General features: G+C 53.6%; 1 protein-coding gene across 5 annotated transcripts in view; it reads right to left on the bottom strand.

The window, feature by feature from the left end:
* PDE4B (phosphodiesterase 4B) overlaps window positions 1–26,054 on the bottom strand; it is a 201,993-nt gene that overhangs the window by 3,428 nt on the left and 172,511 nt on the right. For 4 of the 5 annotated variants that reach the window (XM_064720517.1, XM_064720518.1, XM_064720519.1 and 1 more), the window contains 9 exons: window positions 25,315–25,427; window positions 8,408–8,501; window positions 5,358–5,536; window positions 4,911–5,009; window positions 4,627–4,791; window positions 4,295–4,394; window positions 3,289–3,443; window positions 3,074–3,196; window positions 1,497–1,679 (listed from right to left, as the gene is read on the bottom strand). In XM_064720517.1, the coding sequence (XP_064576587.1) occupies window positions 1,497–1,679; window positions 3,074–3,196; window positions 3,289–3,443; window positions 4,295–4,394; window positions 4,627–4,791; window positions 4,911–5,009; window positions 5,358–5,536; window positions 8,408–8,501; window positions 25,315–25,427 (1,211 nt within the window). Of the gene's footprint in view, window positions 1–1,496; window positions 1,680–3,073; window positions 3,197–3,288; window positions 3,444–4,294; window positions 4,395–4,626; window positions 4,792–4,910; window positions 5,010–5,357; window positions 5,537–8,407; window positions 8,502–9,186; window positions 9,954–25,314; window positions 25,428–26,054 lie in introns of those variants that run through there. The other variant, XM_064720522.1, reaches the window with a different exon arrangement.

The following is a 26,054-nucleotide window of genomic DNA, read 5'->3' as shown; positions in this document are numbered from 1 at the left end:
AAGTTCCTGCTGCACTGGGAAAAAAAAGGGTTTGGGATGGTTGGAACCCAACGTGTCCCAGGGCTCCACGGCGCCGATGGGTAAAAATCAGCGCTCGTTAATCATTGCTTCTTTAAAATAATTGATTCTTTAAAATCATCGTTTCTTTAAAATCATAATTTCTTTAAAATAGTTTCTTTAAAATCATTGTTTCGGGTCACTGCTCCTTCAAAAACATCCCAAATCATGGAAGAATTGGCCACGTGGCTCAGCACTGATCCTAAAATATTGAGAAGGCATCTCAAGCTTTGAAATATTTGCAGATTATTTCCTAATCCACTCGTTGTTTCCCTCCAGCACGGACACACTGATTCCCTTTCTCCTTTGCCATTCCACGATGGCCATTTTGTATAATTCCTGTCTTTTCTGCACAGCAAAAATGGCATTTGGAAACCTCCAGCACGGACACGCCGCCTCCCTTTCTCCTTTGCCACTTCATGATGGACATTTTGTGCAATTCTTTCTTTCTTTTGCACGGCAAAAATGGCATTTTGAGGCCTCTGGGAAGTGCAGATGTGAAGCAAGGAATGAACTGGAGCTCACATGTGGAGCACATGGGCAAGCCTGGCTGAAGGATTCATTTCTTGTTAGGTTAAGAAACCCGACAGATTTTTCCAACAAAATCACCACGCGGTTGAGTGAATAATTTTGAAAGCACTTGGCTGAGCCCAAGAGGACATTTGGAAATAATTATCATCAATTTTGTTACTTATTCAAGCTGAAAAACCTCAATGATGACTTGCTGGAGTCATTCAAAAACAACAACCAAGACAGCATTATATAAAGGCTGGAATCTGTTTGGACAAACATAAATTCCTGGTTTCATTCCAGATTATCCAGGCGAAATTTTATGGCCTGTGCTACACAGGTCAGAACAAAATCTGACCTTGAAACCATTTTATGAATCAGAACTAGGGATGAGCCAGTTCATCCCCTCCCACAAAAAAAGGGGCAATTCCAGCTCCTTTTAAGTTTTGCAGGGACACAAATGAATATTTCTGGGATTCACCCTGCACGGGGCAGCTCCAGAAGCCTCCAATTCAACTGGACACGTGCAGTGCAGAATTGTCCTGGATAACGAGTGGCAGGCAGAGTTGTGCAGTTGCTGAGGGGGATCTCAGGTGGGAGAAGCTCCCAGCCCTGCAGATCCATGGGGTGAGGGCAGGACAGGCTGGTGAGGGTGGGCAGAGCAGAACTGGGGAACAAAAGGACCCAACTCCCTCTGGAAACTGGGACACGAGCAGGGGACGAGGAGATGCCCAGGGGGATGGAGAGGAGCTGGAAGAGCCTCCCCAGCCTGTGAGAGCCCCAGGCAGAGCTGGATGTCAGGCTGCATCAGGAGGCACGCTCTGAGCCGCTGGCTCCTCTCCCAGTTGTGCTGCAGGAGCAGCTGAGCTCTGTCTGTGCTGTGAAATGCCGAGGCCAGGCAGGGAGAGCTGCAGCTCAGGGCCAATTACCTGGGATTTTTCCACGGAGGCCGTGTGTTTGTCACACATGGGGCTGATCTCCATGCCTCTCTCCCTCTCCTTGTCCCCCTGCTGGAAGAACTCCTCCATGATCCTGTCTGTCCACTGCCGGTAGAGCTCCAGGGACTTGGTGGGGTTGCTCAGGTCTGCACAATGCACCATGTTCCGGAGAACCTGCAATTACAGCCACAGGAAACTCAGAACATCAGCTGCAAAAACAGGAGGGCTCCGGGCTGGATCTGCAGAGCGTTGCACCAGAAGATTCTCTGATTATGCAACAGACCATAAAAATATCAGAAACATTGCATGGCAGCACGTTAAAGAGCTGGAGAGAGCCCAGAGGAGATTCCAGAGCTGCTGCAGGGCTGGAGCCCCTCTGGAGCCAGGCTGGGACACCTGGGGGTGCTCACCTGGAGAGGAGAAGGATCCAGGGAGAGCTCAGAGCCCTGGCAGGGCCCAAAGGGGCTCCAGGAGAGCTGAGAGGGGCTGGGGACAGGGATGGAGGGACAGCACACAGGGAATGGCTCCCAGGGATGGATGGGACATTGGAATTGGGAATTGTTCCCTGGGAGGGTGGGCAGGCCCTGGCACAGGTTCCCAGAGCAGCTGTGGCTGCCCCTGCATCCCTAGAATGTCCAAATCCAGGCTGGACACTGGGGCTTGGAGCACCTGGGACAGTGGGAGGTGTTGGGTGTGATGCAATGAATTTAAAGTTACTCCCAACCCAAACCAGCCTGGAATTCTGTGATTCTCTCTCCATGGATGAGCTGAGCTGCCCCAGCCCCAAAGCCAGACTGGTCTCTGGTGCTCACACAGCCCAGGCCTCACACCTGGAGCAGCTCTGGAAGTGTCAATGGCATCCCACAGGTTTGTTTGGGGATCCAGCTGCTTCCCACCATTCAAACTCCACTTCCATGCTCTGAGGGAAAGAGGTGAGATGCTCCCACTTTATGGAATGAGTAATATCCCTTCCACACACGCACAGAACGGGCCTGACTAAGTGGCCACAAGGATTCAGGCAGCACCAGGGCTTGAAATAAAAAATTTACAGAGTTTTCCCAGGAGCCTGCTCTTAAGGAGTTGGTCATCAAAGTGGAGAGCAGAGCAGGATGAATCTTGTCCTGCTCACTGCAAACTCTGTTCCAGCACTTTCTGGTCACTTGTGTAAACCAAGGATTAAATTATTGAGGGAACAGACTGTACAGCAGTTAATTCCAGCTCACTCTGAGGTGCTTCAGATGTGAAGTTCTGAAAGAATTTCTTGCAGTGTTGGAACAGGAGAAACAAATGGGAGAAAGCAGCAAGGACATTTAGGAGCCCTCAAAACTTGACCTTGGAATGTGCCATGCTTGCAGTTCCAAGTGTTAAAAAATCCCTAATTCTGGGTTAACACCTAAAAAATAACACCTAAAAAATACAGGACCACCTCATGCTTTTTTTTAAGAAGGGAATGACTGCTGAGGATTCAGCTTCTCTATATGATTGATTACAAAGCCACAGCAAACCAGGAGTGTGGCCTCCCCATCCTGGCCCAAGCACCCCAAAGCCAGGGAATGTGGGTGCCTCACCTGTATTCTGTCCGTGTAGTTGTCCAGAAGGAGAACTCCTGAACTGGTCACCTTCTTCGTTTCCACCATAGTCTTCAGATCAGCCAACAAGCTCATGTGCTTGGACATGTCAGTGGCCAACACCTTTCCAGAATGGGGGAAAACAGGATTTCAGGAGGGGAAGCCACAAGAAACGACCATTTTTGGTTGAGAAGAGGGGGAGGGAGTGGCCATACCATGTCAATCACCATCTTCCTGAGCGTCTGGCGCTGCTTCTTGGTCAGGTTCTGGAAGATGTCACAGTGCTCCTCCTGGAGCAGTTTGAAGCCCACGGCCAGGTGATGGTTCTCCAGCACGGATTCGTCGTTGTACATCAGGGCCAGCTCGGAATCTGGGGAAGGAACGCCAAGTGTGGGACTCCAGGCTGGGAAATGTGGGGTTCCCAACAGCCAACAGGGGCTTGTTCTGGGCACTGAAAGGTTTTAGTGGGGGAAGTTTCTTTTCCCATCCCTGGAAGGGTTCAGGGCCAAGTGTGGGACTCCAGGCTGGGAAATGTGGGGTTCCCAACAGCCAGCAGGGGCTTGTTCTGGGCACTGAAAGGTTTTAGTGGGGGGAAGTTTCTTTTCCCATCCCTGGAAGGGTTCAGGGCCAGGCTGGATGGGGTTTGGAGCAGTCTGGTCCAGGGGAAGGTGTCCCTGCCCATGGGATACTGGATGATTTTAGGATTCTGGGATTCTTTTCAGCTCCGTGAGTGCCAGCCCCAGCACTCCACAGGCTTTGCTCAGTCTCAGTGACAAAATAATGCTCAGTTGACTCAGTTACAAGTCACTGGCAACAGAATCCTGCAAAAATCCTTCCCAAAACACAACAATCCCCATATTCTGAAATCCAGATCCGTGCTCAGCCTGTGGCAGAACACAACACAAAGGCCAATATTTGGCTTTCTGGTTGTCAATAGCAATAGGATTATTCCTCTTATCTTAATGGTAAAGTTTGCACTCAGGGCTGGCAGAATTATTATGTGCTAGCAAGTAGTAAATATTGACTTTACAAATTGTGCTACAATGGTTCCCTTTGTCAAGGATTGCATTTTAATTCCTGCTTGAGTCCAAAATGTCTCACTCCTGCACTGCACTGTATTTTGAGAGGGCAGCACAGCCTGCAATTTGTCATTTGTGGCAGGTAAAAAGCATTCCCATTGCTTTCGGGGTGAAATTCTGAGAGATTCAGAACAAGACTCACTTGTGTTAATCAGGAATTGATTGGAGACCCCGGGGTGATCCACATCATGGATTGCAGCTGCAAAAATGGCAGCGAGGATCTCCAGATCCGTGAAGACAGCCTAGGAGGGAGCAACAGGAGCCTGTCAGAGGGGTTTCACCTCTCAGCAGCTGGGGAAGCTGATTGAGGGGAACAAATTGTGCTGTTTCAATTGGTTTTCTGGGCCAAGGCACTGCAGAAAGCTGACACAGAGACCCCACATGCTGAGATTCCCTAAGGACGGAGGCGAAGGGAGCGCTCGGATGAGCCACCAGCGCCCACCCCGTGCTGGAAGAAGGCAAGCAGGGACTCACATCCAGGGCAGGGGTGGAGAGCAGCACATGGGTGGACTGGGCCACGTCAGCAGCGTGCAGGCTGTTGTGGTAGGCCACGTCGGAGTGGTAGTGGTCCTCCAGGGTCATCATGTACGTCACGAACGTGTCCGACGAGATCTTGAAGGTTTTCAGCAGGTCCCGCTCCTGAGGGGGCAGAGCACAAGCCCCAGCTGAGTGCCAGCTCGGGCTGGAGCAGGCAGGGGGGCAGAGGGGAGCTGGACATGAGAAAAGCAGCAGGGAAGCCTGGCCTGCACAACACCCACCTGGAAGATGGCGTACATGATGCAGGTCAGCGGCCGGTTGTGGGAATACCTGGCCACGTTGAAGATGTTGAGGCCCCACTTGTTCAGGTCTTCCAGTTCCTTTGGAGAGCACCAAAAAATAATGGTTTGAACGGTTTTACAGGCAAATCTGCATTTCCCCAGAAAGTTCGCAAATATGCAAATGTAATGGTTATTGTAATTATGTAAGTGCTGAATGTGTGAGCTTAATGAACACAGAGTAACTGTGGGGCTGATTTTGTCTCCATCACCTTTTTTCCTTTTTATTTTAGGGCTACTTTAAATTTTAAATATAAAATATGCTCTTGTGGCTACCATCAATTACAGCATTTCTAATGGCCACATCACTTCAGGGATACTGATTCCAAGGAAAGGAACAACCCATTCCCAGCTTCCAGATGCTCCCAGAAGAGCAGGAATCTCCCCTACCTTGGCCAGGTGATCTTCCTTCTCTGTCTTCACCCCAAACCGTGAGATGCTGGTGTTGTTCAAGCTCGAGCTGTGCATCAGTTTCTTCACCCCACTGATCTGTGTCATGAGCTGCTGTTTTTTCTTCTTCTCCCTGTCCTTCTGGGTGGGAGAAGGGATCTCCACATCGTTCTGCTTGTCTGCAACAGAGCAGGGGGAAATGAGTCAGCACAACGTGAGCTCCCAGCACATCCCACAGAACCAGCCCTCGAGCTGCTGCCCCTGCTCCCCACTTCAGCCCCTTGGGGGTTTTCTCATTTTGGGAGCCAAAACTCAAAAAAAAACCCAGTTACAAAAGCTCTGGTTGGTCTCTTGCAGCCACTGTGTGCTCTGGGGACACTGGACATGTCCAGGAATGTCTCTCTGTGCATGGATGTGGCACTTGGGGACATGGATTAGGTCTGGACCCCACGATCTCCAGCCTAAATCATTCTGTGATTTTCCATGCCTGAAAGGCACCAGGCTCTCCTTGGGGATAAATCCCAATTAATTTTATTCCCTATTTGCAGGAAAATAAAAGATATGTTCAAACAACACTTTTTTTTTTCCTGATTAGGGTAAAACCACATCTATTTTCCTATTTTCACTTTTTAGGGTCAATATCCCCTGCTCTTAAAACCAGTAACAAATGGGTGTCACTGATTCATTAAAGATTTTTCCCTTACAAATATGTATGGAATAAAATCCAAAGAACAGGCTAAATCCCATTGCCATTCTCAGGGATAATCACAGTTTCAGTGCACATGAAGAGGGCCCAAACCTGGCTGTGGAGGTGTGTTTAGCAAATAAATAAATCTTAAAACCACATGGCATTCACTGCCCTACAGCTGATTTATTAAAGCACCGATCCGGTGGCTCACGACTTCCATCCAAACCATTTCTCATGGATTTTACCCCAACCTCTGAGCACCATGAGGACCTCCAGAGGGATTAGACTTCCAGACAGGAGTGACTTTTGCCTGGGCTTAATGAAAGCCCTGTGAAAGCCCAGGCAGCAGCAGCACTTAGGAAAGGCGCCATTATTCACAGCGCAGCCGGGCTGACATCACAGGGTGTTCCCTGGGTTTTGCTCAACCACCGAAGGACTTTCCTCCCCATAATCTCCTTAGCAGTGACTAAGGCAGCAGCAAATGGCCATTCTGGAGCAGAAATCCCTGATTTGTGGCCTCAGTGTCCCCACGGGGGTGGCAGGGCCACCTCTGTGCCCTCGGGAGGAGCTGTGACCCACGGGCAGTGGGATGGTCCCTTAAGAGGAGCTGTGACCCACGGGCAGTGGGATGGTCCCTCTGGTGTGGTGTGGAGCCTCTGCTGCTCCTCTCTGTCCTTGCTGGGAATGCAGGGCTGGACCCTCTGCTCCTTCTGGGAGCCTTCCCAGCCCATTTCATCACGGAATTACAGCATGAGTTGGGATGGGAGGGAGCTGAAGGATCCTCTGGTTCCACCCCCTGCCAGGGCAAGGACACTTCCACTGTCCCAGGTGCTCCAGCCTGGCCTTGGGCACTGCCAGGGGTGTTGGGCACCCTGTGCCAGGCCCTCATCCCCTCCACAGGGAGGAATTCCTGCCCAACATCCCATCCATCCCTGCCCTCTGGCAGTGGGAAGCCATTCCCTGTGTCCTGTCCCTCCTTGCCCTGATAAAATCAAAAGGCTGAATACACTCACATGATCTGGGTTTAATATCTCTGAACTATCCCCACCTTTGGAGATAATTGAGTGTCCTACCCACACATTTCTTTTTGTTTGTTTGTTCAACCTCCTTACTTGCAGACTCCTGTTATTTTGGGTGTTCACTTAATTTAACTTAAATTTTAGGAAGGAAAAAACTAATTCATAAAACCCATACTGGCATGATTTCCTGAAACAACTGACAATCCTTGTAAAAGCTTCTCTCATTTTTTTTTTTTTTGAAGATGAGCAATCAGGCTGCAATCTGGCCCAATCTGGAGAACCTGCCCCCCTCAGCAGTGCCAGGCCCTTGGTCCTTCCCACCCCAAACCAGTCTGGAATTCCGTGAATAAAACAATCCCAGCAGCAGCTCCGGCTCATCAGCCCCTGCTGGGATTCAGGCTCCATTACCCTGAGCGTTTGTGGGGTTTATTTTGGTTGCCACATTGGCAATTCCTGCTGCACACTCACGTGGCTGCTGGGCAGAGCTGACCACCAGCCAAATCCCTGGATTGGCCCCTTTGTGCATCCCAACCCAGCCCCATTCCCTGCTTGAATTCAGGCTCTGGGTTCAGCTGAGCAATAACATCCATGCATCCCCACAAAGCAGCTCCAAACTTCCATGGATTATTAATGCTGTGTCCTAAATGCAGGCAGCAGTTCCAGCTGCAGCTGGGTATTGGAATCACTTTAAAACCCTTAATGGGAATAATTGTGTGTCACACAGAGAACGGATTCCGGCCATTCCAGCCTCGGGGCAGAGTCCCCAGCACCCACAGCACTCGGCCTCTGGAGCTCCTGGATTCAGGGATGTCCATAAATATGAGGCTCCTCATTTTAGAAGCAAAAGGTCACAAACCCTGAAGCTGCTTCCTGAGAAAATCCCATTTGTCCTAACAAACGCTGACACAGAGGAGTCATTCATGTATGTGGAGCTGTGAGCTCATACATGAATGAATGAAACGCAAAATATTCCCTCTTTTTTTTCTGACTTCTGGTGCAACATGAGCACATTTACACAAAGCAATGGATAAACTTCGGGGATGATTTAGTCAGAGCCCCATCTCCGAGGGGAAGGTGCAGCTGAAGGAGGCAGTGGCTGCAGCTGGCCCTGGGTGACATTGTCCTTTCCATAAGGTCACCACAAAACCCCAGCATTGCATAAGGCACCACCAACAGCAGCCTCCCAAACCCTCCCGAGGCTCGGGGAGGAATTCCTCCTATCCAAACACCATTCCCCCCATCCCACAGCCCCATGAAAGTGGAACCCACAGAGGGAGGCTGCGAATGGGGGCAATGGGGCTGCCCCTGCCCAGCCCCGCACACCGTGGGGCCGCATTCCTTACCCAGGAAGGTGTTGGAAATGTACTCGGACACTTGGTTGCCGGAGCGGCTCATCTCGGACAGGTGGGTGAGCTCCCGGTTCAGCATCCTCTTGAACTGCGAGGGGCAGAGCACAGAAAATGGCATTTTTATGGAATCCGCTCCCAAATCCGCGGCAGCAGCGCGGGAGACTCCCCCGGCACACACAATTCCGGGATATTTGGGATGGAGCCGGCGACAGATGGTTTCATTTCCACCCTGCTCGGCACCACCGGGACTGGGTATTTCTTTTCAGCCCACGGAATTAATTTTCCTCTAAAGATGCTCATTAGTTGCTACTGTCACAAACGAGGAGAGAACGCCTCAGATAAATCTCTCTGAAAGCTCAGATTTTTATCTCAGGTTGAGATTCCCCATCCCTAAACCTTCTTTTGTTCTGCATTTTCTAAATTTGCTCCATTTTGTATTAAAAGGCTGCATATCCAGAGGAGAAATATGCCCTAAATCTGGAGATCATACAGCAAAATGAGGGATTCAGGCATGATTCCCTCAGATATTCATGCTGGATCCTGCTGGTTTTATAATCCAGCATTTTCACTGCTGCATCATTTTAACCTGCAACACCGAATTCCCAAAAAAAATGACATCCATGGACTCTGCATGCACACTACAAAACACACAGAAATCAGCATTTTAAAAGCATATTTTCCTCACAGAGGCTTTCTCAGAGCAATACAGCACAAAAAAAAAAAGCAGCCGTTAATAATTCGGTAATTAGCAATCCTTCAAGAATTAAACCCACCTTAATGTAACCCCAAGACACAGATAACAAATAATTGGCTTCAGGCATTTTGGAGAGCTCCTGGCGAGCCAGCACAAATCCTCCGGGAGAAATCGCCGCTCCGACGGCACAGGAGCCTTTCCCAACCCCAAAAATTCAGCGTTCATCCGAGGCGCAGCTCCCGCAGGCAGCGGCAGCCGCTAATCCCAGCCTGAACCGAGCCTGGCGGCGGCGCATCCTCCGGGCTGCCCGTGGGTGGGTGCGAGGGCTGCGAGCGGGAGTGCACAAAGGAGCGGGGAGGGATGGATGGAGGGATGGGGAATGCACAAAGGAGCGGGGATGGATGGAGGGATGGATGGGGAATGCACAAAGGAGCGGGGAGGGATGGAGGGATGGATGGGGAATGCACAAAGGAGCGGGGATGGATGGATGGGGAATGCACAAAGGAGCGGGGAGGGATGGAGGGATGGATGGGGAATGCACAAAGGAGCGGGGATGGATGGAGGGATGGATGGGGAATGCACAAAGGAGCGGGGATGGATGGAGGGATGGAAGGATGCGCACGGAGCCGGCCGCGTGCCGGGATGGGGCTGGGAATGCGGGATGCGCTGGCAATCCGGGATGGGGCTGGGCAATCCGGGATGCTCTGGCAATCCGGGATGCTCTGGCAATCCGGGATGGGGCTGGGAATGCGGGATGCTCTGGCAATCCGGGATGCTGCTGCTCATCCGGGATGCTCTGGCAATCCGGGATGGGGCTGGGAATGCGGGATGCGCTGGGAATCCGGGATGCTCTGGCAATCCGGGATGCTGCTGGGCAATCCGGGATGCTCTGGCAATCCGGGATGCTGCCGCTCATCCAGGATGCTGCTGCTCGCTCAGCCCCGGAGGCTCCGTCGCAGACTCGCTCGGCAGGAGGGGATGCTGGTTTAGCCAGCCCCGCTAACACAGCCATGTTTTATGGGAAAATTAAAATGGAGGAAGCTCCGGGAATATTTAAATAAAGGGAAAAAGCAAGCAGCAGTCTCCTCTCCATTCCTGCTTTGGTTTAATCCTATTCCCTACAGGGAATTTCAAAGCATTCCCAGCTGGATTTTTAAAAGCGTTTTCCACATTTTTGGTGTGATCGGGTTTTTCCTCCTCTGTGGTAAAGGGTAAAATGCAGCAACGCAGCAAAATGTCCCTTTACAGACTGAAATACCCTTCAGATAAGGGTATAAAAAATAACCACCTTAAATCTGTAACTGTAATTCATAAATTCATACATTCATTCTTAAAAGAACGCATCTGTCATGTTCCTGCCCAAGGCAGGGGGAGGAACGAGATGAGCTTTAAGGTCCTTCCCAACCCCAGCCGTTCTATGATTCACAATCCAGATTTCAATATTTAATCAGTTCTGCAGTTTTTGTTTCAAACACACAAGCAATCCCTGCAGGAGGAAGCCGGAGCTGTCCTTGACACGGAACCCAAAGAAAATCCCCTTGTGCCGTGCTCCCAGCACGGGATCAGTGGGCTGTGCAGCTCTCCCGCTGCTCAGGACGTCCTTGGCGATTGTGCTGGGAATGCAGCACATGCCAGCGGCCAGGATTCCCAAAATAAAAGGGCCAGCTTTGCTGTGAAAGCCTCTCCTGTCTCCAGCTGCCTTCCCAGCCCCTGCTGGGGTGGTGGCACGAGGCTGCCCCGCGTGCTGAGGGACACGTGAGGCGTGGGCACAGCCCGAAATCCTGGTCCTGCTCCCTCTGACAGCCCAGCCTGGGCAAGGCACGGCTCCAGAACCTCCAGATGGGATTCCAGCTCAACCTTTGGCCGTGTGGAGCACAGGGAGATGGGACCCATCTGCTCCTCTCCTGAAATTCAGGACTGGCAGAGCTGGGAAGCTGATGGCACCTCCCTTTCACCTGTGCAGCCCAAAGGTGGGGTGTGACCTGCTGGGACAATGCCACCTCTGTCCCTGCTGTGCCCTCCCACAGCAACCTGCCAGGGCCACAGAAACGTGGAATCCTGGAATGGCTTGGGTTGGAAAGAGCCTTAAATGCCACCCAGTGCCACCCCTGCCATGCCAGGGGCACTTCCCACTGCCCCAGGCTGCTCCAGCCCTGTCCAGCCTGGCCTTGGCACTGCCAGGGATCCAGGGGCAGCCACAGCTGCTCTGGGCGCCTGTGCCAGGGCCTGCCCACCCTCACAGCCAGGAATTCCTTCCCAAAATCCCATCCAATCCTACTCTCACCATCACACTGTGAGACCTCACATTCCAGGTAAGACAAGCAGCTTAAATCCTGCCCCACGGGATACAGGAAGGATTGGGATGTGGAGGTTGGCATCCCATGAATACAGGAAGGATTGGGATGTGAAGGTTGGCATCCCATGGGTTACAGGAAGGATTGGGATGTGGAGGTTGGCATCCCATGGGATATGGACAGAAATGGGATGTGAAGGTTGGCATCCCATGGGATACAGGAAGAATTGGGATGTGAAGGTTGGCATCCCATGGGATATGGACAGAAATGGGATGTGGAGGTTGGCATCCCATGGGATACAGGAAGGATTGGGATGTGGAGGTTGGCATCCCATGGGATACAGGAAGGATTGGGATGTGGAGGTTGGCATCCCATGGGATACAGGAAGGATTGGGATTTGGAAGTTGGCATCCCATGGGTTACAGGAAGGACATGGATTTGGAAGTTGGCATCCCATGGGATACAGGAAGGATTGGGATGTGGAGGTTGGCATCCCATGGGTTACAGGAAGGATTGGGATGTGGAGGTTGGCATCCCATGGGATACAGGAAGGACTGGGATGTGGAGGTTGGCATCCCATGGGATACAGGAAGGATTGGGATGTGGAAGTTGGCATCCCATGGGATACAGGAAGGATTGGGATGTGGAAGTTGGCATCCCATGGGATACAGGAAGGATTGGGATGTGAAGGTTGGCATCCCATGGGATACAGGAAGGACTGGGATGTGGAGGTTGGCATCCCATGGGATACAGGAAGGATTGGGATGTGGAAGTTGGCATCCCATGGGATACAGGAAGGATTGGGATGTGAAGGTTGGCATCCCATGGGATACAGGAAGGATTGGGATTTGGAAGTTGGCATCCCATGGGATACAGGAAGGATTGGGATGTGGAGGTTGGCATCCCATGGGATACAGGAAGGATTGGGATGTGGAGGTTGGCATCCCATGGGTTACAGGAAGGATTGGGATGTGGAGGTTGGCATCCCATGGGATACAGGAAGGATCGGGATGTGGAGGTTGGCATCCCATGAATACAGGAAGGATCGGGATGTGAAGGGTTCTGGCTGCCCAGGAACACATCCCTCAGCACTGTGCCGTGGATTTTGTCCCACAGGGTCCCCACTCCACCTCCTGCCAAGCACGAGGGACAAAACCCCTTTGAAGCTGCCCTGAAAAGGCTCGGGGAAGGAGCAGGAGGGGCAGCAGGGGTGGGAGCTGGGCGGGAGGGAGCCCTGACCCCATCTCAGCTCCCGGAGACGCCCGTGCAGGGCAGCAGCAGCAGCAGCAGCAGCAGCAGCACGGGCACACGTGAGCCCTCCCTCCCTCCTCAGCCTGACAGCCCCGCATGTGCTGCACCATTTCCCTGCAGCCCAGCCTGCACCGGCCCCGGGAAAGCGCCGTCAGCAGAGGGTGACCACACAAACCACTTCTCATGGCCGGGCTTTGCTCACAATGGCCCCTTTCAGGCCGTGAGCCCCAGCGCTGCTGGACAAACAGCTGATAAAAATGTCTTTACCTCACGAGTGGCCTCAGCGAGCACAAAGGGCGGCCGCTGCCTTCCCACAGAGGCGCACAGCAACTGAGCGGCCGCCACAAGGTCACCCGAGGCATCTGCAACCCTCGGCATTCTCGTACCCCATCTGGAAGCAGCAATCTGCCCCTCACAGCTTTAATCTCCCTCACTTCCCCAGCCCTGTAATCAGCAGCTTTTATAAACACGGGCAGCAGAACCGCAGCACTGCGAGGGCCAACACCACCGTGTGATGGAATTCCCGCAGGATTTCCAAACTTTACCGGGATTTATCACCCCAAGCAGGATTTACTTTATCCCACACCCCCCTTCCAAACCCACCGAGGCACCCGGTGCTCCGAAAATTTTTGGGATTTTTCCCTCGCTGCCAGGAGCGGCGCTGCTTGCCGGGAATGGCTCTGCAGGGAGCAGCAGGCAGGGATCAATGCTTTATGTCATGTGCGACCCCCCTGAAGCAATCCCGACCTTAAATCCCTGCGGCAGCGACGGGGAAAACGGACAGATTGCAGGGAGAGAGGAGAAATTCCAACCGGAGCAAACCGGGGATCGGGGCTTTGGAGAGCGCCGCCCGCAATTACGGTACCGCGGTAATTACGGTAGTGCCCATTGCGGCACGGGGCCGCGCTGATGTTTTCATTAATTTTCCTAATTAATAATCATCCCCGCGCCTTTTCCAAAGGAAAAATAGCACTGATAAACTCACCGAGAGATGGGAATTAGGAGTGTGGGGATGAGGAGGGGATGCTCACCCCAAATCCGGGGGGTTTCCCTTAAATGGGAGAAAATCAGGAAATGCTCAGCGCTCCCTTCCCTCCACCCCAAACTCCGGCCACAGGACCATACAATTAACACCTCTAACTGATGGGAGGAGTGCAGATAACACCAATAAGACCAAGCCCAGGTGCCATTTTCCATATCCAAGGGCACACCAACATTCCCAGCTGGTCTGGAAGCATCCAGAGCCCCGGCATCACTTGGAGCTTTCCTGGTTTGCCTGCTCTGAAGCAACTGCAGACCTCCTCTGCACCAAATTAAGCTTCCCAGAACTGAACCATTCTTGGATTACCAGCAGTGACCCCGTTCCATGCATCCCCTGCTCCAGGGAATCCCAGCTCCCTCCCAGCCGTGGGTGCGGGTGGGAATTCCTCTGATTTCCAGTGGCAAAGTTGACTCCCAGCTCCCTCCTGCTGCCCACAGCAAACCCTCCCTGCTCAGGGCTCCTCCCCACCCGTGTTCCTCTGCTGAGCTCTGGTTCCACACACAGAAATCCTGGGAGAGGGGTCCTGGCAGGGTGGTGACGTTGGCACCAAGGGCACGGAGCCGCTTGGCAGCTTCCCTGTCACCCCTTCCTAACCAGATGTGCTTCGTTTTTATGCAGAGAAGGAAAGTTTGGCCTAATTTATGATCGAATTTGACAGATTTAGGGGCCCAACCATATTGGGGGGTTCAGGGTGACCCTGCCATGATCCTGAAGGGGCTCCAGGAGAGCTGGAGAGGGACTGGGGACAGGGATGGAGGGACAGCACACAGGGAATGGCTGGAAGCTGAAAGAGGGTAGATTTAGATGGATATTGGGAAGGAATTCCTGGCTGGCATGGGATTCCCAGAGCAGCTGTGGCTGCCCCTGGATCCCTGGCAGTGCCCAAGGCCGGGCTGGACACTGGGGCTGGAGCAGCCTGGGACAGTGGGATGAGATGGGATTTGAGATCCCTCCCAACCCAAACCAGTCTGGGATTCCATGACATGACCCCAGTGGGGTTTAGAAAAACCCCCCTGATGATTTAGTGTGGAAATTCCCACTTTTGTGGCTCTTTATGGAAAGAACAACTCTGTTCCTCTCCCGGCACACATTGTTGTGTTGAAGAAGCACCCAGAGCCCTGCCAGCCCCACAGCGACTGCAGGGATGGATCCTGCTGCAATTCCTGCTCCCGTTCCCTCTGCAGTTTGGAGAGGCGCTGCTGGCGCAGCACAGGGAGGAGAATAAAGCCAGGAGCGGGGATGTGCTGCTGCTGATGGAAACCCTTTGAAGTCGCTTTAGCCCAGCTGGGGCTCCCCGAGGCCAGGAGTCCTTATGCAAAGCGGCCGTGGCAGGAGCTGAGGGCGGTGCGCAGATAAAAGAGCGGCGGGGATGCAGGAGAGCTCTGCAGAGAGGGATCCTGCCCCGCACTTTGATGCAGGAATCTCGCTGCGCATCTCCAGTGTTTACAAACTCCGTTCCCGACCCGCCCGTGTGACGCAGGGCTCCCGTCCCCAGCACATCCCAGCACAAAAGGGTTCGTGGGCACAGCGTGACTTTCGCTGAGGAATCCTCCCCATTAATTAGCGGGTAATTAGCGCAGCCCCGGAGCCGCAATCAGACCTCGGTGGGGCTGCGTGGAGCGGCTCTTTCCCCGGGATTCGCGCCCCTCACCTGGCCGAGCCCCGTCGGAAATGATTTACACACAGGAGGGAAATTACTCACCCGAGCCATCGGGAGGGGGGAAGGCTTTTGTCTGGGACCGGGATGGACGCGACACTCCGCTCCAGGTTAAAAAAAAATGCCATTAATGCCACCCCATGGAAGGGATATTTGTTGTTTGCCCAACCCTTTCTTCCTGACATCTCATTCCTCCAAACCAAACTGCTGGATTTCGGAATTGAGGAGCATTTCTTCGAAAGTTTGGAAGCCAAGAGTTAAAATTCCTGTCTTGGAGCAGCATAACCCCGCTTATCTGTGTTTTCCTGCTGTTACATCACTTACAGAAAGGACCGTGGCAAACAGATTTGCAGCTGTCCTTGTTACTTCATAATTCCCATCGATTTTCCTTGCTAGGTACTCCATGGAGAATGATGGGAGGTGCATTTAATGCTTAAACAAGAAAAAAAAAAAAAACAAAACCAAAAAACACGAGGTTGTTTCACACTAAACAACACAAAAAGAAAGTTTTCAGCCATATTTCAGTGCCTGGAGAAAAGTGGAATGGTTGCAGTCAACTATCAGTCATTAAAAAAATCAAATTTCTTTTGCAGCTCTTTCTAGTTGTTATTTCCTAAAACAATATCGCGTTTAATGCGCTAGAAACTCTTTTTAATGAGATACAAAGTACTATTTGTTTTTTGGGTTTTTTTTGTTTTCCCTTCAGCTGATTTTGGAAACCCAAAAGTAAACACAGGCTTATGAAATCTCCAATTTCACATCAAAGCAGCCTTGATTTATAGAGATGTTCAAAGGAAGACTTTAAAGGAGCAACATCATGACCAACTTGTTGGCCTGATGTTATTAGAATAATTTAGAAATCCACAATGTAAATGTTGATAAATAAATAGCAGGTTGCCATAAATCAGCATGTGGCTGCTCATGAAAGCGAGAACATCTATCTGATGTAGACAGAACAATATTCAGATTTTCCCCCCGTGAAGTTTAGCATTTCTGAGAGCGGCAGAACCTCCCTTGGGTGGGACGGGATTTACGCAACACGGGGCTTTAAAAAAGTGATGAATTGGGAGCTGGAGCCGAGCGTTTGCAGCACTGGGGCATTTCCAGCTCGTTTCCAGCCAAATGAGACTCGAAATATGCAAATTGCTGCGAATGCCGGAAAGGAAAAGCTCCCAGCAGGAGCCTGCCCGAGGAGAGCGCCGGGGTTTGCGCTGCTCTGGCTGCGCTGCCGCCAGCCCGGATTGCTCCATTCCCGAGAGCTCCGGGTGTTACTCAGCGCTGAGGCAGGAAAATCCCCTCGGCCGCCGCGGGGAAGGGCTCGGGTCATGGAGAAAGCAGCGCCGAGCTTCCCTGAAAACCCGTGTGTCATGTGTGGGATGGGGCTGGCACCGGGAGAGATCCCCGAGTGCCCTGCGGGGCCGGATCTGCTGCTCCTGCTGCTCCCGGAGCCCCTGGATCCCGTCCAGGGATCCCAGTCCCAATATTCCAACACCACTGCCCTGGATCCCAGTCCTGGAGAATCCAACACCACTGCCCTGGATCCCGTCCATGGATCCCAGTCCCAATATTCCAACACCACTGCCCTGGATCCCATCCATGGATCCCAGTCTCAATATTCAACACCACTGCCCTGGATCCCAATCCTGGAGAGTCCAACACCACTGCCCTGGATCCCAATCCTGCAGTATCCAACACCACTGCCCTGGATCCCATCCATGGATCCCAGTCTCAATATTCCAACACCACTGCCCTGGATCCCAAACAAGGATCCCAGTCCTGGAGAGTCCAACACCACTGCCCTGGATCCAATCCATGGATCCCAGTCTCAATATTCCAACACCACTGCCCTGGATCCCAATCCATGGATCCCAGTCCTAATATTCAACACCGCTGCCCTGGATCCCAGTCCATGGATCCCAGTCCCAATATTCCAACACCACTGCCCTGGATCCCAATCCATGGATCCCAGTCTCAATATTCCAACACCACTGCCCTGGATCCCAATCCATGGATCCCAGTCTCAATATTCCAACACCACTGCCCTGGATCCCAATCCATGGATCCCAATCCATGGATCATCTAACACCACTGCCCTGGAACCCAGCCTCAATATTCCAGCACCACTGCCTGTGGATCCCTGTCTCCAACACCCCTGCCCAAATCCTTGGGCTGAGATTCCCTTGGGATTGATGTGAAATAGCAGGACTGGCAGAGTTGAAGATTCCAGAGAAGCCCACCCTGGTCTGGGTTGGAAGGGACCTGGGAAACCATCTCATCTCCTTCCAGCCCTTCCACTGCTCCAGGCCCTGCCCAGCCTGGCCTTGGGCAGTGATTTCTCGCTGGGTGATGGCACAAAGGACAGATTGCTGCTCTCCTTGGGTGGAAGAACCCCAGCAGGGAGGTCTGGCCCAGTCTGAAGCTCTGGGATCCTTTGGAGGAAGCTCAGGAGGGTTTCTGCTCCATCCAAAATGTTTTCCCAATATCCAGAACAGATCTCTCCTACCCAATTCATTTGGCAGCTACATCTGGAGTGTGGAGCTCATCTGGTTGGGTTTTGTATGGATTTCCTCTCTGTCCCCCACTGAAAGGTGCATTTTACAGCACAAATGGCTCTGCTGGGAGGAAGGAGCACACAAAAGGCACATCCCAGGCCAGGGATGACTCCCCAGACCTGTCCCACCTTTCCCAGAGCTGCATGGTCAGTGCCACACCAATTCCTCATCCCAGCACTGCTTTTACTCTTCCCTCTGGGGAGAGGTGATAAACTGTCCGGTTTTCGGCTGTTTGAAGGGCCTGGAAAGGCCCGGGGTGGCCTTGGGGCAGCCCGCGTATCAAAGGACGAGAAGAGGCTTCAGTTCTTCTTTCGGTTTTTATGTTTATTAATTGTTTATCTAAAAGATTTTCTTTCGGCCCGACAGAGCTCTGCTCAGCAGCCAGCCATGAGCACACTGTGCTGCCCTCCGGACAGCCACCTATCTTTATACCCATGGTTACGTGTACAATATTTATCATTTTTCCCCAATACCATTTATTTTTATTGTCCGGTGCACTTTCAGTAATGACCAATCCCAAAGTGCCACCATCACCAAAGAAGATGGAGGAGAAGAAGAAGAAGAAGAAGGACAGGACACGCCCCAATTCCTCCATCTTACTTCTCTAAACCCCCCTGTACAGAAATCCTAAACCCTGTGTCTCACCCTCTAATTAACCAATCCCTTCACCATTCACCCCGGTGAAACCCTCCTATCCTCATACAGGTGTCGTCTCCTGTGTAGGATCAAAGTCCAGCCACCAGACACTTCTGGAACATTCCAGGACTCCCGAGCCCCCCAAGGGTGGTCTCGGTGGCTCGGCACCTCAGTCCTGAGCTGCTGAGATCCCACAATAAACAAAAGCAGAAACAGGCCGAGCACTGGCTCTGCAGGGTCACTTTTAGAGCTTCACCAGCTGGAAGAACGTTGGATGTGTGGGGAGCAAGAGGAGACCGGGGAGGAAGGGGAGCGGCTGAGAAGCAGCAGCAGCAAGCCCAGACCTCCAGCAGCTCGTGTGCTGCCACCAAGGTGACTCAAGAAAGCATCTGTGGCCCCGAGAGCGCTGCAGGAGCTGCAGATCTCAGCCCCACATCTTGTGTCAGTCACACCCCTGCAAACCACACGGGGCCTGGGTGCCAGAGGAAGCCGAGCGCTGCGTCAGGAGGGCCACAGAGCCAAGAGCCTCCCTGGCCCACAGAGCCTGCCCTGCTCCAGGGAATCCGGCTGGGATAGCCTGGATTGCACCCTCAGTCACAGAAAACACCCCCAAAATAACAACTAGCAGAGCGTTTGTCATTGAACAGGACAGCGATGCAATTCAACATGGGGTTTTGCTAATCGTATGAAGCAGCAATTTAAATTTAATTTAAATCTGAATCAAGCTCTGCAGTCATCATTTAGGCAAATCCAGCTGGGGTTTTACCTGAGTAGGAGAACAGGCTTTGGAAAATTCAAATAACTTTGTGCCCTGAGAAGACTTTTCCAAGTTGCCTGTGTTGGAAAAAAAAATAAATTCTGGCACCTCTGAATCAACAGAAGTTTGTTTTCTTCAGAAAACACGGGATAAAGAGGGAGTCCTGGGAAGAGGGCACTGAAAATCCAGGGAATAAGTTGGTGTAGCTCAGCATCCCCCACAAATGTGGCAGCTGGTCCTGCCAAAATGAAAATGAGCCTAATGCAAGCATCAGACCCATACAGAAGGCACTAATTAATGGAGATAAAATTAAATGAAAACTCCTTCTCACACAGAGATAGGCAAATGCTCCTCAGAATCCTTTTGCTGCCGTTGGCCCAGCTGTGCTAAACCAGCAGCAAGGTGAGGCACTTCTGGTTTGTTTGCTTTAAGCCAGGCTTTAATCGGGGGAATCTCTCCCTCTCAGGGCTCTGAGGGTGAATCTCCATCCCAAACCATCTCCACAACTTGTCCTGCTTTGATAACTCAACATCTTTCAATTCATTTCACTTCATGCAAATATTTGGATCAGCCCCGTGGAACACAACTGGGGAGAAAATGAGGAGTTTGGAGTCAGGCTGTCCACAGAACCCCTCCAAAGCAGGATGAGGATCAGCACTGCCCTGCAATCCTCCCCAGCTCCTTGATGCTGCTCCTCTGGGATGTCACCAGCATCCTTCACTCCACAGGGGACCCTGCTCCCCACATTTAGTCACTCTCCAGTGCTGCCCTCAGCTCGTGATTCATTTTGAACCTGCCTTTGAGCTACTATTTATTTAAGCCCCACCCTGACGTGTTATAACGTAAAAGTCTGAGAATGCTGAACTTATAAAACCTCATCACTTCCCAGGAACACCAGGATTGGGTAAAGGACACGCCAGAGGCTCCTGGGCACCGTTGTGGCTCAGAGCAGGGGTGACAGCTCCCCAAAAGGCTCCTGGGGAGGAGCATTTGAGCCAAAATCCTGCTGCCAACGCCTTGATCTCTGCACCAGCCGTGGCCAAGGGATCCCCCTTGGATGGGGTTTTCCACAACATCCCAGAAGATGGGAAAGCATCCAGCACTCAAAATCCCTTTGCTCCAGGAGGGGATCCCAGATGGTGACACTGTCTCCCAATCCCCACACATCCCACAGCCAATGCTGCAGCCCTCCAATATTTCAATTTTTTAAGTATATGAAGCAGTTTAACCAATATATCGGGACAGACACCCCAGAGGGCTGGCAAGGACGAAATATCCCATAATTAATTATGTACGGCCGTGATATTCCACCCTGCTTTTGGGGCATATCTGACACCCCCAGAATGATTTACTTCAGAGGGCAAGAAGCACGGCAGAGGACGCAGAGACAGCCACCCCAAAGTCCCTTTACGATGGTGATGACACCGACACGCAGGAGCTGACTGGGACCCAGCTCCCCAAATCCCTGGGGATGCCAGCGTGGGTCAGAGCCAGCACCCAGCGCTGTTCCCTCCTGCTCCAGCAGCTTTCCTGGCAGCTCCCTCTCACCCCTCCGAGCGCCGCTGTTCAAGCCCCGCTCCGCAGCGCCGGTGCCCTGTCCTTTAGCGCAAGGACATCCCAACAGGGACAAGACCACCCCTAGATGGGGGAACACCCCAAAATCATCCAGACACAGCTCCTACCTCCTGCAGCATGCCGCCGGCGCGGGTCCTGCTTGCAGCGCGGCTGCCCGGCCACGGAAGGGTTAAAGAGCGACGTCAAAGCGGCGCGGGGAGCGCGGGGCGCTGCGGGAGCGCGCAGCGGGAGCGCGCCCGGCGCGGCCCCGCCGGCCCGGCCCGGCTCGGAGCGCTCCGGATCGCGGGAATGCCGGCACGGCGCGGGGCTCAGTGACTCATCCCGCCGTGCGAAAACAGCAGACCTGGAAGCGTCTTTGTTCCGCCGGCTGCCGCAGCGAACAAACCTCTCTTTGTGCGGCGATTAAACAAAGGAAGTCGCAGCGCAAAGCCAGGGCAAGACTAAACAGCCCGGCACCACTTAAGGGAAACATCACGTAGCAAGGGGACAGGGCCGGGGGCTGCGGGGCTGGGGACGCTGTGCAGCCCGGCACATCCACCGCTGGCACCGGCAGCTCACGTCCGTGGCCAGATGTTTATTGAGCCACCCTCTCCCGAAAGCGAGGGGCGGCCTTGCTCCGCTTTTCCGCCCGAAATGCCCTTTGAAATCCCAGCAAAACCAGATCGGTTGTGTTGTTTATCTTGCGGCTCGCAAGCGAGGGAGGAACACACGGAGCAGTTGTGCTGCTGTCCCGGGCCGCTGGCTGGACAAGGCTGGAGTGATCCAGCACTTGGGAATAACAGAAACATCTTTAAGAGCTGCAGTAAGAGAGTTTAAGGATTTGCAAGGAAGAGTCCTCCTAGTAACAGTTTGGGTAGAGCCAAGGGGGTTTGCAAAGTCATGAGAGGACACCACTCACACTCTGCCTATTTAAACTTAGAATATCCCCAGAGAGCAGAATTCTGTTCTCTGGACTCCATGGACTGCAGAAAGCTCTGAATTAAGGTCTAATTTAAGGAGAGGCAGAGGTGCAGCTCAGGTCCATGCAGGTATCTCTGTTTGGGCTGCACGGACAGGCAGCACTGCAGGAACAATCCACACTCTCCATCCCTCCATTTCATGAGGTGATGGCCCCATAAAAACCTGGAGCTGGCAAGGCCAGCATGTCAGCTGGGAAAAAGACCCGCTCCTTCTGATGATCCATGGGATGCACTGAGCACATCCTGCCCCAGATCCAAATTAGGGACTAGAGCAGGTCCCATCTGCAGCAAAGTGAGGCTAAGGACAGCTGCCTAATGCCAGGACAGAAAATAGCCCCTTTTTATCATCACTGACTCACAAACCCTTCTGACACAGCAGCTGCCTGAGCTGGAAGCTGGACATGGTGATAAATGCAGGAAAAACTGAGTATATGTGTAGGAATAATGTAAATAAGGGTGGCTGGGTCTCTCAAGCAGCACTGAGTGCCTGCAGAGCTCCTTCCAGGTTATTTTGTGTCAGCGCAAAGCTGCAGGGCCCTATATGTTAGGAATGTTAGGAAACCCAGTGTTAGGAAAACAAACCCTTCGTGGCAGCTGCAAACAGGTATTTTTGCAGGTTGTTATTTTTTTTTCCCTCTAAACTAGCAAGACAAGAGCGCTGTGCACGGTTAGCTGTGCAGAGCTCCGGGCTGCCCTGCGCTGGAAGTGCCTCGGTGCCAGCATCAGAGGGAGCAGCGTTCCCTCCCTCCCTCCCTCGCTGCCAGCTTTCGGCGGGTGGCACTGCAGGGTGGCACTGCAGGGTGGCACTGCAGGGTCCCCGCTCCCCGGGCCAGCTCAGCCGCTCTCTCCCGGCGGTAGCTCCCGCTAAACGAGCAATACGCACATGTTTGGAGCGCTGCCTTCCGAACCCCATCAGCTCAAAGCGCGGCTGCCGTCCCGCATGGCTCTGCCCCCTCCGCTGCCTCCTCTTATTTTATTTTTGCCGCAGCGCTCCCGAGAATCCCCCTGCGCGCACGGATGCCGAGAGCCTCCCTCTCTCTGCCCCTCTCGGCGCTGTTGTTGCAACTCTGGGTTTTCTAAACTACGTCTGTCAGGAAGGAGACAGGAAATTCGAGTCACACTTGCAACAGCTGTGCCATGCCTACTATCAGGCTCAAATGACGTAGTTTGGCTGGGGTGGCGCGGGGCCAGGAACCGGCGAGAGCGGAGGTCAGGAAGATAGGTCAGTGTTTATTCTGCTGCTGCGCTTGGGAGCATGCCGAGCCGATTTGCTTTCTTCCTATCTAGACTGTTTCTCTTTCCGTTTTTTCTTTAATAATGCGCAGCCCAAGCATCCTGTTTTCAAAACATCTGCCGGCTCTGCTGTGGGCCGGTGACAAATGGAGATGCTCGGAGCATGGGACGGGATGCTCGGAGCGGGGCAGGGCGCCTGAGCCTCCTCACCCCCGGAGGTGCAGGAGCGACCCAGAGCCCGCACCTTGTCTGCCACCAAACCCCCAAAAAAGCCGCAAATCCCCCGAATGGCCAGGCACTGAAACCGAACCTTCCGACCCGAACCGTGCCGTGATTTGTGACAACGTTTACAGCTCCGCAGCAAAGGCAGGCGAGGTGTGAGGCCATTTTATGCTTCTCTTTCGCAGCTGAAAACTGTGAAACTGGAAGTTGACCAAAAAAGCGCAGACATTTCAGAAACGGGTTATGAAAGAACAAAGTTTCAGGAAGTTTTTCTCGAGCCAGCTGCGAGCCATCTGCACCCCGAGTAATCGCAGCTTTAAAGTGCTACAAAAGCAATTTAGTTTCACCTTCGCGAGGCCAGATTTGTCAGTCAGCAAAAAAAAAAAAAAAAAAAAAAAGTAACCTCAAATTGAAGGGCGCCGTGTGTTCACACTGGAGGTGCAGCCTGAACCCTCCTCAACTTTCATCCAGGCTTCCCTCAACACAAACTCAAACGAATAAAATTATATTTCTTTCTTGGAAGCTCGGACTGTAAAACTTTTACTGCTTCCTTTGCCCTTGCACATCGTGGTAATCACTACCAGAAGAGGAAGCTGAAACACTGGATTTCTTTGCTCAACTTTTTCCCATAAATTCAGTTTCTGGTTGCAGTCATTTCCAATAAGCAAAAAAACCCAAACCAAAGACATCAGGGTGGTGCAGAATTGGGTTTAAAACTGGGCAAGGCCGTGGATGCGACGGGCGCTGGGTTGGGAATTTGTGAGTGTGACAATTCCAGCGGGCACGGCGGGGCTGGAAGCGCTGTCTGGGAGCGCTGGAAGGGGCAGGCGCGGGCCGGGAGCTGCCAGGCTGCCCGGGGGCTGTGCCCGGCTCCGTGCCCGGCTCCGGGAGATGCTGGAGCAGGCTGGGCTCAGGAGGGCTGGAGCACCAACTCCCACAGGTTGCTCAGAACTCGCGCTTTGCCCTCTGCTGCCTGTCAGGACACTCGTGGCACTCTGCTCTCCCCCTGCTCCCCTGAATTTAAACACCACGGAGTTTTCTTGCTTTACTTCAGCACGTTATTCTGTGCGGAGAACCTCTCAATTCCCCTCTGGCTCCCAGGAAAGCTCGGCGGAGCAGCAGCCCCGGAGCTGAGTCCCTGTCACCATCCCTGCCTGCCCACCCTCACCATGTGCTGCCAAGCGGTGCCAGCCCAGCGCATTAAAATCAAATTAAAACGTCACCGAAAGCCAAAACAGCCGTAAAACACCGGACCCACAATGTTTACAGTTCGCCGTTATTATTATTAAGCAATGAAGTTAATTGACTTCTGGCGTGGTGATTTGCTAAACGCGGGCGTTTGCAGAGTGTTCCTGCTCATATCGGCTCCAAGGGACCGGCGCTAATTGAAACCTCTTTAATTTTCGGAAATGAGCCTGCGGCAGCCATAGGGCTCTCCACGGTACCGCGGATCGCGCCCCCCAGACTGTCCCGGATCGTTCTCCCCGATCCATCCCGGATGGTTCTCCCCGATCTATCCCGGATGGTTCTCCCTGATCCATCCCGGATGGCTCTCCCCGATCTATCCCGGATCGCTCTCCCCGTTCCATCTCGGATCCATCCCGGATCGCTCTCCCCTCTCCATCCCGGATCGCTCTCCCCGCTCCATCCCAGATCCATCCCGGATCGCTCTCCCCGCTCCATCCCGGATCCATCCCGGATGGTTCTCCCTGATCTATCCCGGATCACTCTCCCCGTTCCATCTCGGATCCATCCCGGATCGCTCTCCCAGAACCATCCCAGATCCATCCCGGATCGCTCTCCCCGCTCCATCCCGGATCCATCCCGGATCGCTCCGCACGCCACCCGCCGCGCGTTCTCCCTGCACGCGTCTCACGGGGGAACGTGCAGTCCCTTCACCGTAACTAACTCGGAGCTGCTGTCCTGGACAGACGCGAGGCCGGGCCGGGATCAGGCTCAGAGCCCCGCTCCTCTCGGCACCCCAGTCCCGCACCCCCGTCCCGCATCCCGGTGCCGCACGTGGGCTCACCTTGTTGGATGCCATCTCGCTGACGGAGCGGTAGGTTTGGATGGTCTCCAGCTGATCCAGGCACCAGTCGAGCTCCTCCAGCGTCTCCATGGCCAGCTTCTGGTAGGGCTCCTCTGCGAAGAGGCACACGGACATGTAGTCGGGCTGGCGCTGCGGCCGCCTGTCCATGGCGGGGCCGCCCGAGCCGCCGCCAGCGCTGCCGGAGGTGCCGCTCCGCTCCCTCATCACGCGGCCGCCGCTGCGCTGCCCCGGCCGCCGCCAGCGAGTCCCCGCCCGCCGCCGGCCCGGCCCGGCCCGCCCCTGCCCGGCCCCCGCCGCTGGGGGAACCGAGCGCCCCCCGGGCAGGGCAGGGCAGGGCTGCGGCTGGGGAGCGTCACCGCGGCCCCCCCGCCCCGCCTGCTGCTGCGGGATCGGCCTCCCCCGCCGCCCGCGGGATGCTGCTCCTTCCTGCTGCTGAGCCAGCCCCGCTCCGCGCTGCAGCCACAGCCTGCTCCCCGACAGCCCTGAGCCCCATCAGCCCTGCTCTCCAAGAGTTCTGCTCCCACAGCCTGCTCCCCGACAGCGCTGAACCCGAGAGCTCTTCTCCCCAACAGCCCTGAACCCCATTAATCCTGCTCTCCAAGAGCTCTGCTCCCCAGCAGCCTGCTCCCCATTAGCCCTGCTCCCCATTAGTTCTGCTCCCCAGCAGCCTGCTCCCCGACAGCCCTGAGCCCCGAGAGCTCTCCTCCCCAACAGCCCTG

Source organism: Zonotrichia leucophrys, chromosome 8 (genome assembly GCF_028769735.1).
Source record: "Zonotrichia leucophrys gambelii isolate GWCS_2022_RI chromosome 8, RI_Zleu_2.0, whole genome shotgun sequence".
NCBI lineage: Eukaryota > Metazoa > Chordata > Aves > Passeriformes > Passerellidae > Zonotrichia > Zonotrichia leucophrys.
Note: the sequence above shows the minus strand (reverse complement) of the source record. Positions and strands in the feature narration are given on the sequence as shown.